The sequence below is a fragment of the Thalassophryne amazonica genome, chromosome 9, assembly GCF_902500255.1.
Source record: "Thalassophryne amazonica chromosome 9, fThaAma1.1, whole genome shotgun sequence".
Taxonomy (NCBI): domain Eukaryota; kingdom Metazoa; phylum Chordata; class Actinopteri; order Batrachoidiformes; family Batrachoididae; genus Thalassophryne; species Thalassophryne amazonica.
This window is the reverse complement of record NC_047111.1, coordinates 89,015,807-89,028,146: the sequence shown is the minus strand read 5'-3', so window position 1 is coordinate 89,028,146 and position 12,340 is coordinate 89,015,807. Positions and strand designations below refer to the sequence as shown.

Sequence of the window (12,340 nt, the reverse complement as noted above, 5' to 3'; positions counted from 1 at the left end):
GATGGTATACATGAACATTTCCAAGTCAGTATCTTTCAGACTTCATTTATATTATTCATCAAGAAATACAAGTATTATGTTATTTTGTGGTAAATCTGTCTGAGGTAGGCAGTTGTCAAAACTGAATGATTATGCAAAAAGGAGAAAAGTGAGGGAAGCCACCAAGGCACCCATCAACGTCTGTGGATGTGACTGGAGAAACTGCCTTATGCAACTGTTGTCTGTTGCATCACCAGTGACACAGCTTCATTGTGGAGTGGTGCAGAGAAGGATTTTCTTCAAAAGTTGTGAGATTTCCTCTAAAAGTTGCCAGAAGGTGCAGGCAAGACTACAGCCTAGATTTAATCACTTTACTTGCATTAAAGTTCTCCTCTGTGCCACTCCATCTTCAGAGTGAGGACTGGTGGGACAACAGATAAAAGCTGATCTATGCCCAGTCTTACCAGTTACAATCACAGAAGCCTATAACACCTTCAGCACCGGCACAAGTGTCTTGGTGGCTTCCCTCACTAGTCCCCTTCTTACCACCGGGTACCACACTGTTTGCATTTCTTATTGACTGATGTAAATGAAGTCCAAGACATATTCAGTAACTTGGAAATGTTAATGAATTCATCCCAAGATTTGTCTAAAGAAAACTGACTGGAAAAGTGATAATTTGTATAAACAGTAGTCCTTATAAAAAAATGTCTGGAATTCCAAATTGGATATTGTGGTATTATATATGTGGTCGATACGAGTTGTTCTACCAATATGTCGACCTGAGATAGATTCCTGGTTGTGGTACCTGTCACTTATCTGCACTGTTCCAGTCCATCCAGCTGTAAATGCGTACCAGCCTTGGACATACAGGGGGATCATGATATGGAATCCGGGAATAATCACCGGCACCATTGAGATTTAGGGCTTATATAGGGCTTACGTACTTGAATTAAAGCTAATGGTCAACACTACAAGCACATCTTGATTGTTTCATTTCATCTCCACTGTGGTGTGTTTGGCTAAATTATGAAAACCGTCACTGTCCCAAAAATGATGGAGTTGACTGTATTTAGTAAGAACATTTAATAGAACTCCAGTATAGAAAACCCAGAGCAACATCAACATCATCTCAGTGAGTTGTGTGGAGCTCCACGGTGTTACCTATCCACGCTGGTCTCTTGTAGTCGGTTGTTCATGATGCCCAGGGCGCCCACACCTCCAGAGAATCCATTCTGATGCCCATAGCTCTGCCGTGGACCCTGGTGGGCAGTTTCACTCAGCTGCTTTTGTAACAGCGCCAGAGACACCTTATTGGATACCATGAACTCATTGACGGAGATCATCTCCCCTGACAGATGACGACCTATATTAACCCCGTCTGCCACTCCGCCGGCATCTGTTTCACTGTCACATATGGTCTCAACTGAGCCGTCTCTGTAACGATGTTTCCCAGCAGGGCATTGGGTTGAGATGGGCTGGACAGTGTTGCGTTTTAAGCGTTTTCGGCTGAGGTGTGCTGGCGGATGACTCCGGTTATGATGTTTTTTGTGGATGCAGGGACAGCAGAGCCACCAACAACTGGCTGGAGAACAGGAGCAGTTGTGATGGCAGACCAGTTTACTCAGAATCCAGTTAAGAATTTGCTTGATGATAATAGAAATGACATTGAAAAGGGAGTAGATACAACACGCTCCCATTAGGATGAAGAGGCAGTTCCCCAGTCGGTAGGCCCCCTGAGACTCATAGTGTTCTCTCTGGCTGCTCACCAAATCCCCAAAGCCGATGGTGCTAAAGGCTACGAAGCAGAAATAGAGTGAGTCCACGTAGCTCCAGTTCTCCATGGAGCTGTAGAGAGTGGAGGCACTGCACGCAATAACTACTGATGCCAGCCCCAGGATCAGCATCACGTAATAGACTGAAGGCTTCCAACCTTCTAGGCTGTCCTCCTCTTCACCAGGAGACTCCTCTGTGTTTGCCACCACACCCACCCCGCCACACCTCAACCGGCGCTCATGACACCACCGCATGATGTAAGCCAGCATGGTGATTATCCTCTCCAAGAACAGATTAAAGAAGAGGATGGTAGCAGCACAGCCAATCAGGCCATAGAAAATTAAGAATGTTTTTCCACCTATGGTTGCTGGTGTGGTCATTCCAAATCCTGGAGATAAGAAATATGAGATCAGTGTGAAACTACATTACTCAATTAGTGATACAAGAGTAATGATGTCCTTGACACACCAGTTATACATAATGCAACAATCTCATTTTAAAAACAAACAAACCACCTTATCCCAGTTTACAACAATCAGCAGTGGTCTTAGTGGCCATCAGCATGCTGTGGTTAGAAATGATGCTTCTGTCTACCTGTATTTTATGGCCACTGACATGGGCACAATTTGGTGGGGGATGTGGGGACATGTCACCCCCACCTTTTCAACCAGGGGGGACAGAATATGGTATGTCCCCCCCCACCTTCTGACATATATGTGCGTACTTAAAACATGCTATGCCAGTCTTATGTGCAGACCATGTCAGTCTTATGTGCAAAACCATGTCAGAATAGTATCTTTGTTTCTGCAAGTTTGTATTTTTAGCAGCACTGACTTTTTTACAACGCCTGTTTCTTGTTTGTCACATTCGGAATTTTCTGGGACTGCATTTGCCCAGATTTGAAACCAAAAATAGTTGCCTCTAGGGACTAGTGTCTACACATAAGTATCAATGGACCATGTGCTAATTTACTAAATTCTAAAAGTTAGAAAAGGAAATCAGAAAAGCTATCTGGGACCTCAGAAAGCCCATCTGCAGTTAGGAGGGAGAGGTCGTTGAACAACCAGTGGAACGTCAACGTTACGCACAGGATCTACGGGAGGGAGAGCCGCAGCGGCGCCCGGAGGGCGCGCTTCCACCTGCGCGGCGAGAGCCTCCACCCTGCGGTTCAGGAGGACGTTCTGCTCGGTCATGAAATCCAACCGAGTCGTGAAAGCGGTGAGGATCCGCTGCAACTCACCGATTACCCCTCCCGCGGATGCCTGCGCGTCCTGTTCTTCCATTGGCCGTTCAACAGCCGGTTGACGCCCCTCGGGATCCATGGCGTGGCCGAGATATCCTGTTGGGAAAGTGTCAGTACACGGACCCACAACAGGGGGCGCAAATGAACGGACAATGGAGAAAGTCAAATAACAAGGCTTTACTGTTGTGAACGTGCACAACGAATACAACCAATCACGAAATGGACAGCAGTCAATTCACAAAAGTGTCGTGTGGGCAGGCTCGAAGATAGGAGACGCCTCTCCAAGGTAAGACCCGAACCACACGGCTTCCTCCGCCACAGGACCCCGGAAATACTGGAGCCGCCAAGTCCCGAACTCCCAGGTGGCCACTGCCTCCGCGTGTCGGACCTGGTACTGCTGGCGAGGAACAAAGAACAGTTAGATGGGGGCGCGTTTGCACCCAAGACTCCGAACAGCAGGGAAGTTACCTCCACCTCTCGTTGGAACAGTAATCCACAAGCTATACACTAATCCAAAAGGATACACTCCGTCAGCTTTGATACGTTACCTCGTAGGTAGAAACGATATCTCGGCAATGAGGTGGAGGTGCTGTCCTACTGATATACCCCACAGATGATTGCCGTCAGCTGTCTCAGGTGATGGGTGACAGCTGTCACCGTAGCTGCTCACGTGAGGCGGCGGCGCCCTCTGGTGCTTGGAGCCCGCACTCCAGGCAGGGCGCCCTCTGGTGGTGGTGGGCCAGCAGTACCTCCTCTTCAGCGGCCCACACAACAGGACCCCCCCCTCCCGGCGCCCGACCGGGCTTGTCCGGGTGGCGACGGTAGAAGTCGGCCAGGAGGGCCGGGTCCAGGATGAAGCTCTTCTTCACCCAGGAGCGTTCTTCGGGACCGTACCCCTCCCAGTCCACCAGATATTGAAAGCCCCGGCCCATCCGTCGGACGTCCAACAACCGGCGCACTGTCCAAGCCGGCTCGCCATCGATGATCCGGGCAGGAGGTGGTGCCGGACCGGGTGTACAGAGGGGCGAGGTGTGATGGGGCTTGAGCTTTGACACATGAAATACTGGGTGGATCCGCAGTGAGGCTGGAAGCCGAAGCCTCACTGCGGCGGGATTGATGACCTTGAGAATTTTAAACAGTCCTATGTATCTGTCCTGCAGTTTTGGGGAGGCCACCTTTAGCGGGATGTCCTTCGTGGACAACCACACTTCCTGCCCGGGGCGATACGTAGGGGCCGGGGTCCGCCGCCGGTCTGCATGGGTCTTCGCCCTCATCCGGGCCTTCAACAAAGCAGAACGGGCGGCACGCCACACCCGACGGCACTTCCGCAGGTGGGCCTGGACCGAGGGCACACCGACCTCTCCCTCAACCACCGGGAACAATGGGGGCTGATACCCCAAACACACCTCAAAGGGGGAGAGGCCGCTGGCTGATGACACTTGACTGTTGTGGGCGTACTCGATCCAGGCCAGATGAGTACTCCAGGCCGCCGGGTGCGCGGCTGTCACACAACGCAGTGTTTGCTCCATTTCTTGATTGGCCCGCTCTGCTTGCCCGTTGGTCTGGGGGTGATACCCGGACGAGAGACTGACCGTGGCCCCCAGTTCCCGGCAAAAGCTCCTCCAGACATGCGAGGAGAACTGGGGACCGCGATCGGAGACGATGTCTGATGGTATCCCATGCAGGCGGACGACATGGTGGACCAGGAGGTCCGCTGTCTCCTGGGCCGTTGGGAGCTTCGGGAGGGCCACGAAGTGGGCCGCCTTGGAGAATCGGTCCACTATCGTGAGGATCACGGTGTTTCCCTGGGACGGCGGGAGGCCCGTGACAAAATCCAGGCCGATGTGGGACCAGGGGCGATGAGGCACGGGCAGCGGCTGTAGCAGTCCCGGAGCCTTGCGATGGTCGGCCTTGCCCCTGGCACAGGTGGTACAGGCCTGGACATAGTCCCGGACGTCGGCCTCCAGGGACGCCCACCAGAAGCGCTGCCGGACAACTGCCACGGTTCTTCGCACCCCTGGATGACAGGAGAGCTTAGAGCCGTGACAGAAGTCCAGGACTGCAGCTCTTGCCTCTGGTGGAACGTAAAGTCTGTTCTTTGGTCCAGTCCCGGGGTCCGGGCTTCGTGCCAGGGCCTCCCGGACGATTCTCTCTACGTCCCAGGTGAGGGTGGCCACGATAGTGGACTCCGGGATGATAGGTTCCGGTGGATCCGACAACTCCGCTTTGACCTCGTCTTCGGGACAAGGCATCCGATTTCTGGTTCTTGGTCCCGGGCCAGTAGGTGATGCGGAAGTCAAAACGGCCGAAGAACAGTGACCAGCGGGCTTGCCTGGGATTCAGCCGCTTGGCGGTCCTGATATACTCCAGGTTCCGGTGGTCAGTGAAAACCGTGAATGGCACGGACGTCCCCTCCAACAGGTGTCTCCACTCTTCAAGAGCCTCTTTCACCGCAAGGAGTTCTCGGTTGCCGACGTCATAGTTCCGTTCAGCCGGGGTCAACCTGCGGGAAAAATAGGCACACGGATGAAGGACCTTATCGGTCTTCCCACTCTGGGACAGCACAGCTCCTATCCCTGAGTCCGAGGCGTCCACTTCAACCACTAACTGGCGACTAGGATCGGGCTGCACCAGAACGGGTGCAGACGAGAAGCGCCGTTTCAACTCCTTGAACGCGGCCTCGCAACGATCCGACCAGGTGAAGGGGACTTTTGGTGAGGTCAGGGCTGTCAGGGGGCTAACAACCTGACTGTAGCCTTTAATGAACCTCCTGTAGAAATTTGCAAAGCCGAGGAACTGTTGCAGCTTCCTACGGCTTGTGGGTTGGGGCCAGTCTCTCACCGCAGCAACCTTGGCCGGATCAGGTGCGACGGAGTTGGGGGAGATGATGAACCCCAGGAAGGACAAAGAGGTGCGGTGAAACTCACACTTCTCGCCCTTAACAAACAGCCGGTTCTCCAATAACCGCTGCAGGACCTGACGTACATGCCGGACATGAGTCTCAGGATCCGGAGAAAAGATGAGTATATCGTCTAGATATACGAAGACGAACTGGTGCAGGAAGTCCCGCAATACGTCGTTAACCAAGGCTTGGAACGTCGCGGGGGCGTTTGTGAGGCCGAACGGCATGACCAGGTACTCAAAGTGACCTAAGGGGGTGTTGAATGCCGTCTTCCACTCGTCTCCCTTCCGGATCCGAACCAGATGATACGCGTTTCTAAGATCAAGCTTGGTAAAAATCTTGGCTCCATGCAGGGGCATGAACACCGAATCCAACCGGGGTAACGGGTATCGGTTGCGAACCGTGATTTCGTTCAGCCCCCTATAATCGATGCATGGACGAAGTCCGCCATCTTTTTTACCCACGAAAAAGAAACCTGCGCCCATCGGGGAGGTGGAATTTCGGATCAACCCGGCAGCTAACGAGTCCCGGATGTAGGTCTCCATTGATTCGCGCTCAGGCCGTGAGAGGTTGTACAGTCTACTGGACGGGAACCCACTGCCTGGAACCAAATCGATGGCACAATCGTACGGACGGTGGGGGGGGAGTGTGAGCGCCAGATCCTTGCTGAACACGTTGACAAGGTCGTGGTACTCCACCGGCACCGTCCCCAGATTGGGCGGGACTCTGACCTCCTCCTTAGCTTGGGAGCCGGGAGGAACAGAGGAACCTAGACACACCCGATGGCAGGTCTCGCTCCACTGAACCACTACCCCGGACGGCCAATCAATCCGGGGATTGTGCTTCAACATCCAGGGAAAGCCTAAAACCACACGGGAAGTGGCCTGAGTCACAAAAAACTCGATCACCTCCCGGTGGTTTCCTGACACCACCAGCGTTACAGGTGGTGTCTTATGTGTGATCGGAGGGAGCAGGGAGCCATCTAGCGCTCGAACCTGCACAGGCGAGGTAAGCGCCACCAGAGGGAGCCCTATCTCCCTGGCCCATCTGCAGTCCAACAGATTCCCCTCAGAGCCCGTGTCCACCAGTGCTGGGGCCTTCAGGGTTAAATCCTCATACAGGATCGTGACTGGGAGTCGTGTAGCAATGTGGGTGTGTCCCACGTGAATGTCTCGGCCCACCCCTAGCCCAGTCTCTAGGGGCGGGCGTTGGTGTTGTAACCGCTCGGGGCAGTCTCTCACATGGTGCTCTAGTGCACCACAAACAAAACAAGCTCCATGGGCCCGTCTCCTCTGTGCAGCTGGTGCCCTAAATGTTGCCCTACTCGTGTCCATAGCTTCGTCAGTAGGGGGAGCTGTGACCCCACGGAGCGCAGGGGCCGTGGAGCGTGGGGAAGGCGGAGCGCGGTCGGAACCGGAAGGGAGAGGGACGGCGCGTGCCCGGCCACGCCCTTCGTCTCGTTCCCGCCGACGTTCTTCTAACCGGTTGTCCAACCGTATGACAAGATCGATAAGCCCGTCTAAATCCCGCGGTTCGTCCTTAGCCACCAGGTGCTCCTTGAGAACCAAAGACAGTCCGTTTACAAAGGCGGCGCGGAGGGCAGCGTTATTCCAGCCGGATCTCGCAGCCACGATGCGGAAGTCGACTGCATAAACAGCTGCGCTCCGGTGCCCCTGTCTCATTGACAGTAGCACGGTTGAAGCGGTCTCGCCCCTATTAGGGTGATCGAACACGGTTCTGAGCCCCCTCACAAACCCATCGTATGTCAGAAGGAGCCGTGAATTCTGCTCCCAGAGCGCTGTAGCCCAAGCACGTGCCTCACTGCGAAGCAGGTTTATGACATAAGCTACTTTACTAGCATCGGTCGCGTACATAACGGGATGCTGTGCGAAGACGAGCGAACACTGCATCAGAAAATCCGCGCACGTCTCCACACAGCCTCCGTACGGCTCAGGAGGGCTTATGTATGCTTCCGGGGAAGGAGGGAGAGGTCGTTGAACAACCAGTGGAACGTCAACGTTACGCACAGGATCTACGGGAGGGAGAGCCGCAGCGGCGCCCGGAGGGCGCGCTTCCACCTGCGCGGCGAGAGCCTCCACCCTGCGGTTCAGGAGGACGTTCTGCTCGGTCATGAAATCCAACCGAGTCGTGAAAGCGGTGAGGATCCGCTGCAACTCACCGATTACCCCTCCCGCGGATGCCTGCGCGTCCTGTTCTTCCATTGGCCGTTCAACAGCCGGTTGACGCCCCTCGGGATCCATGGCGTGGCCGAGATATCCTGTTGGGAAAGTGTCAGTACACGGACCCACAACAGGGGGCGCAAATGAACGGACAATGGAGAAAGTCAAATAACAAGGCTTTACTGTTGTGAACGTGCACAACGAATACAACCAATCACGAAATGGACAACAGTCAATTCACAAAAGTGTCGTGTGGGCAGGCTCGAAGATAGGAGACGCCTCTCCAAGGTAAGACCCGAACCACACGGCTTCCTCCGCCACAGGACCCCGGAAATACTGGAGCCGCCAAGTCCCGAACTCCCAGGTGGCCACTGCCTCCGCGTGTCGGACCTGGTACTGCTGGCGAGGAACAAAGAACAGTTAGATGGGGGCGCGTTTGCACCCAAGACTCCGAACAGCAGGGAAGTTACCTCCACCTCTCGTTGGAACAGTAATCCACAAGCTATACACTAATCCAAAAGGATACACTCCGTCAGCTTTGATACGTTACCTCGTAGGTAGAAACGATATCTCGGCAATGAGGTGGAGGTGCCGTCCTGCTGATATACCCCACAGATGATTGCCGTCAGCTGTCTCAGGTGATGGGTGACAGCTGTCACCGTAGCTGCTCACGTGAGGCGGCGGCGCCCTCTGGTGCCTGGAGCCCGCACTCCAGGCAGGGCGCCCTCTGGTGGTGGTGGGCCAGCAGTACCTCCTCTTCAGCGGCCCACACAACACAAAATCAGTCTATGCAAGCGAAATTATGTTCAGTATGAGTGTTGTCATTAGTGCCACTTCGAAAATTAAATTCATGATAAGTAATTTATCCTAAACTTATGATCTGTTGATTTTTCAAACTTATGCAAAAACAAATCGAGAAAAAAAAATACAGTATGCGATAGTTAATAATTATTAAGAGCCTGTTCTTTCATATTTATGAATACATTTTACCACATTGCAGTTGTTTTTTTTTAATGAAAACTCAACCTATCATTCTTTTTGAGTTCTACACATGTGGTGATACCTTATTTACACCAGGATGTTATTAAAATCAGTGCTGGCTATTCTCAGAATAAAGTACTTATATCCACAGTTTCAAATTGCATAAGTCAAATGGTGTCCACTTTATGGTCTTCTCAAAACATTAAAATTACTGTTCTGGATGCTCAGAATGCATCTGAGCTTATCTAGAAACCGTTGGCTTCTGGGGGCCTAAAGGGGCCCCCAGACCCCCGGCCTATGGGCTTCGGCCCTGCGGGCCTCGCACTTTGTCTCCCCCCCCCCCCCCCCCCCCAATTTCTAGTTCTAAATTGCACCCTTGGTCACTGAGCATGTTGCCAACACAGCCAAAGATAGGTTGATTCACTGAACCTCACTTCAATGAGGCCAGTGAGAAAAAAGGTGGAGAGGGGAGAAGGAAGCTAGAGTATAAACCTTCAAAATAAAGGCAAACACTGTCAATCTGGATGAGATCCACAGTGGTTGAAGAACCACCATTTAACATAATATATTTGCTGGAGCATGTGGCACCTGTTAAAAATGCCTCTTGAAGAGGAAAACTCCATATATAAGTTGCACTGGAGTACAAATCTCACTGGAGCATACGTTGCACCTTTCTGTGTATTTTCACCTCTTTAATTTGGGATTTTTCTGCTGTACCTTTTATTGCTGGCATTTATTCTTATTAGCTTTTTTTCTGGGAAAGTCCTATATAACCTATATAAATAAGTATACAAATAATGAATGTTTATGACTTCAATGGTATGAATAATAATGAGGTGAAAGCTGGAATGTACCATTCAACGAGGCCTCATTGAATGGTACGTTTAATGAATTAAATATTCGTTCCTTTGAAAGAATGGAAAAACATTCATTATTTGTTTTGTATAATGGCAAAAATAGATCCTTTTAATTTGATATCTTGTTAAATTATAAACAGAAAAGGGAACTTACATGTTGGTGTTCGTCACTGGTGCTTAACAGTCCAACACAAACTTTAAAAGGTTGTCCATTCGGCTACTCCCGTTTTGTGTTCGGGGTCGCCACAGCAGATACAACCAGATCCGCATTGATATTTGGCACAGGTTTTACGCCGGATGCCCTTCCTGACGCAACTCCAGTGTTACCTGGAGAAACACACACAGTCGCTGGTGTTCCAAAGAGGTCTCCCATCCAAGTACTAACCAGGTCCCGCACTGCTTAGCTTCTGAGATCTGACGAGATCAGGCTGACACAGAGCAGATCGTCTGCCCAACACAAACTTTAAATAGGAGTCCAAAATTGCACTGACTTTGTGTACAGACTGCCATCTGCTTTCCTCACTCCAGCAAAAAAAAAAAAAATCACATCAGAAATTTGTCCAGCTTTTTATCCTGACTTCATCCTAACAGTTCTTCATGCCTCCAGACGGCTTACGGCGTGGTGGATTTGTATTTTTGTGTGTGTTACAAGAATAAGCAGTATCAATTAGCTCCTTCAAATCGTCGTCTGCCAGCAAAACAAACTCTGTCATGTTTAGCTAAATGCCGCCCTGGTAGTGTGAGCGCGTGCGGTGGTCGAGGCATGCAATAGCACATTTCATATAGCAACAAAATTGCACACTAAAAGGACCTAATTACAGTAAATAAAACACAACGGCAAATGGTACAAATAATTCATGTCACGTAACATACAAGCCACCAATCAAATGACAAGGATCCACTCAGCTGTTATATAATCCTATATAACCTATATGTCCTATATAAATAGTCATTATTATCATTACTATGCCACGGAATCTGAGGATAAACAACTGTGCCAATGGACCTTAGAGCCTGCACATGACTTACTTCTTACTGAGTGGTTAACTTTGTTAATCCTATGCTTGCCTATCTTATCATTTTTTTTTAATTTATACTTCCTATGCATTTAGCCCTACAGCCCTAATGTTGAGAAATTTCCCCCAAATGGCATGGTGAGTGTTCTAGGGTTAAGCAAATAATCTGCCTTACCAATAGTAGACACCACCGTGCCTACGAAGTAAAACGCTCCAGAAAAGTCCCAACGGGGTCTCAAAGCATCAACCCTGATTCCAGCTCCATTCGCCTCCTCGTACTGGCGGAGCAGAGTGTGCAGAGCCGCCAGGTTGACCCCGTATCGCTGTGTGAAGTTATCCAGCTGTTGTTTCCAGAGGCGGCGTGCACGGAGTTCAAAGGGATGTTCCAAGGCTGAGAAGATGGCCGCTCCACATAGCAAGTAGAGCAGGATGAGTCCAGCCAGCAGGCAGAAACGGGCATTGTCTTCATTGATGGGGGCCCTGGAGCAGCAGCAGCCACCGGCAGCCCTCCTCTGAGCCATGACCACAGCTGCAGCACAGATACACCTCTGCCACAACATGCACAGCCTCTGCCGGAGTATGCAATTCACACACCGGGTTACACATACCAACAAATAATGTCCCGTGCATGATGTTAAGAAATGCATTATCACTAAACGTGTGCCAAAAAAAAAAAAAAAAAAATCACTGAAGGCTGTTGGGAGTACATGCTTCTCAGTATAAAATAGAAAAAACTGAAACTAAAAATGTATTTCTAATGTAAGTCCATTATATTACTGAAATACAGTAACAAAAAAAGCGCATCAAAGCACAAAATATGACTAAAACCATTTTTGCCTTATGTTAAATCACTTTTTCCATTAAAAACATTGCAGCTTCATTACAATTCAGTACAGTTTTGGTAATTAAGATAATGAGAATAAACATAAAGATACCTGTGGTTGCTGGTATCACCGTGTCTGTGCTGCTGCTGCGCTCTGCTTGGACCACATATCGATGTGCTGAACAACCACGTGAGAAGATGCACCTTGAGCCCCCCCTTCCCTGCAAATTAAACAGGCTGTTTGCTGTTTGGTCTGACATCACACTGATGTCACAAACCCCCGTCTTGATTGGTGCAACCATCTCCTCACTTGAAAAGCTCCTTCAAGCATTCACCAAACCTCACTTTAATTTATTCCCAAACAACTGAATGTCAGACACATTTGCTTTAAATAGTCGATCCTTCAGCCACTCACTTATGTCACAAAAATTGAGTCAAGAATTTTAGCTATTTTATTTAATTTTTTAAAAGAAAATATCACAAGAACATTTGTTAAGGAAGCTACTACTACTGAGATGCTCTTGAGCAAGGCAGCCACCTGAAAGGCACTGCAGTTATCTTTGGTGAGGTCAGACTGTGAGAG

The 12,340-nt window shown here is 50.4% G+C and overlaps 1 protein-coding gene across 1 annotated transcript; it reads right to left on the bottom strand.

Annotated features, from left to right (window-relative positions):
- Positions 1 to 1,050: 1,050 nt before the first annotated feature.
- Positions 1,051 to 11,911, bottom strand: LOC117516598 (potassium channel subfamily K member 13). The gene is made up of 3 exons (XM_034177456.1): positions 11,870 to 11,911; positions 11,110 to 11,503; positions 1,051 to 2,143 (listed from the first exon to the last, which is right to left on the bottom strand). The coding sequence occupies exons 2-3, from the start codon at positions 11,492 to 11,494 to the stop codon at positions 1,140 to 1,142; spliced, it is 1,389 nt and encodes a 462-aa protein (XP_034033347.1). The 5' UTR covers positions 11,495 to 11,503; positions 11,870 to 11,911; the 3' UTR covers positions 1,051 to 1,139.
- Positions 11,912 to 12,340: the final 429 nt, after the last annotated feature.

Excerpts from the sequence above, each read along its gene's own strand:
- LOC117516598 (XM_034177456.1), bottom strand. The coding sequence starts at position 11,494 with ATGTTGTGGCAGAGGTGTATCTGTGCTGCAGCTGTGGTCATGGCTCAG. Across the intron at positions 2,144-11,109 it reads CACGGTGGTGTCTACTATTG|GATTTGGAATGACCACACCA; the intron begins GTAAGGCAGATT and ends TCTTATCTCCAG.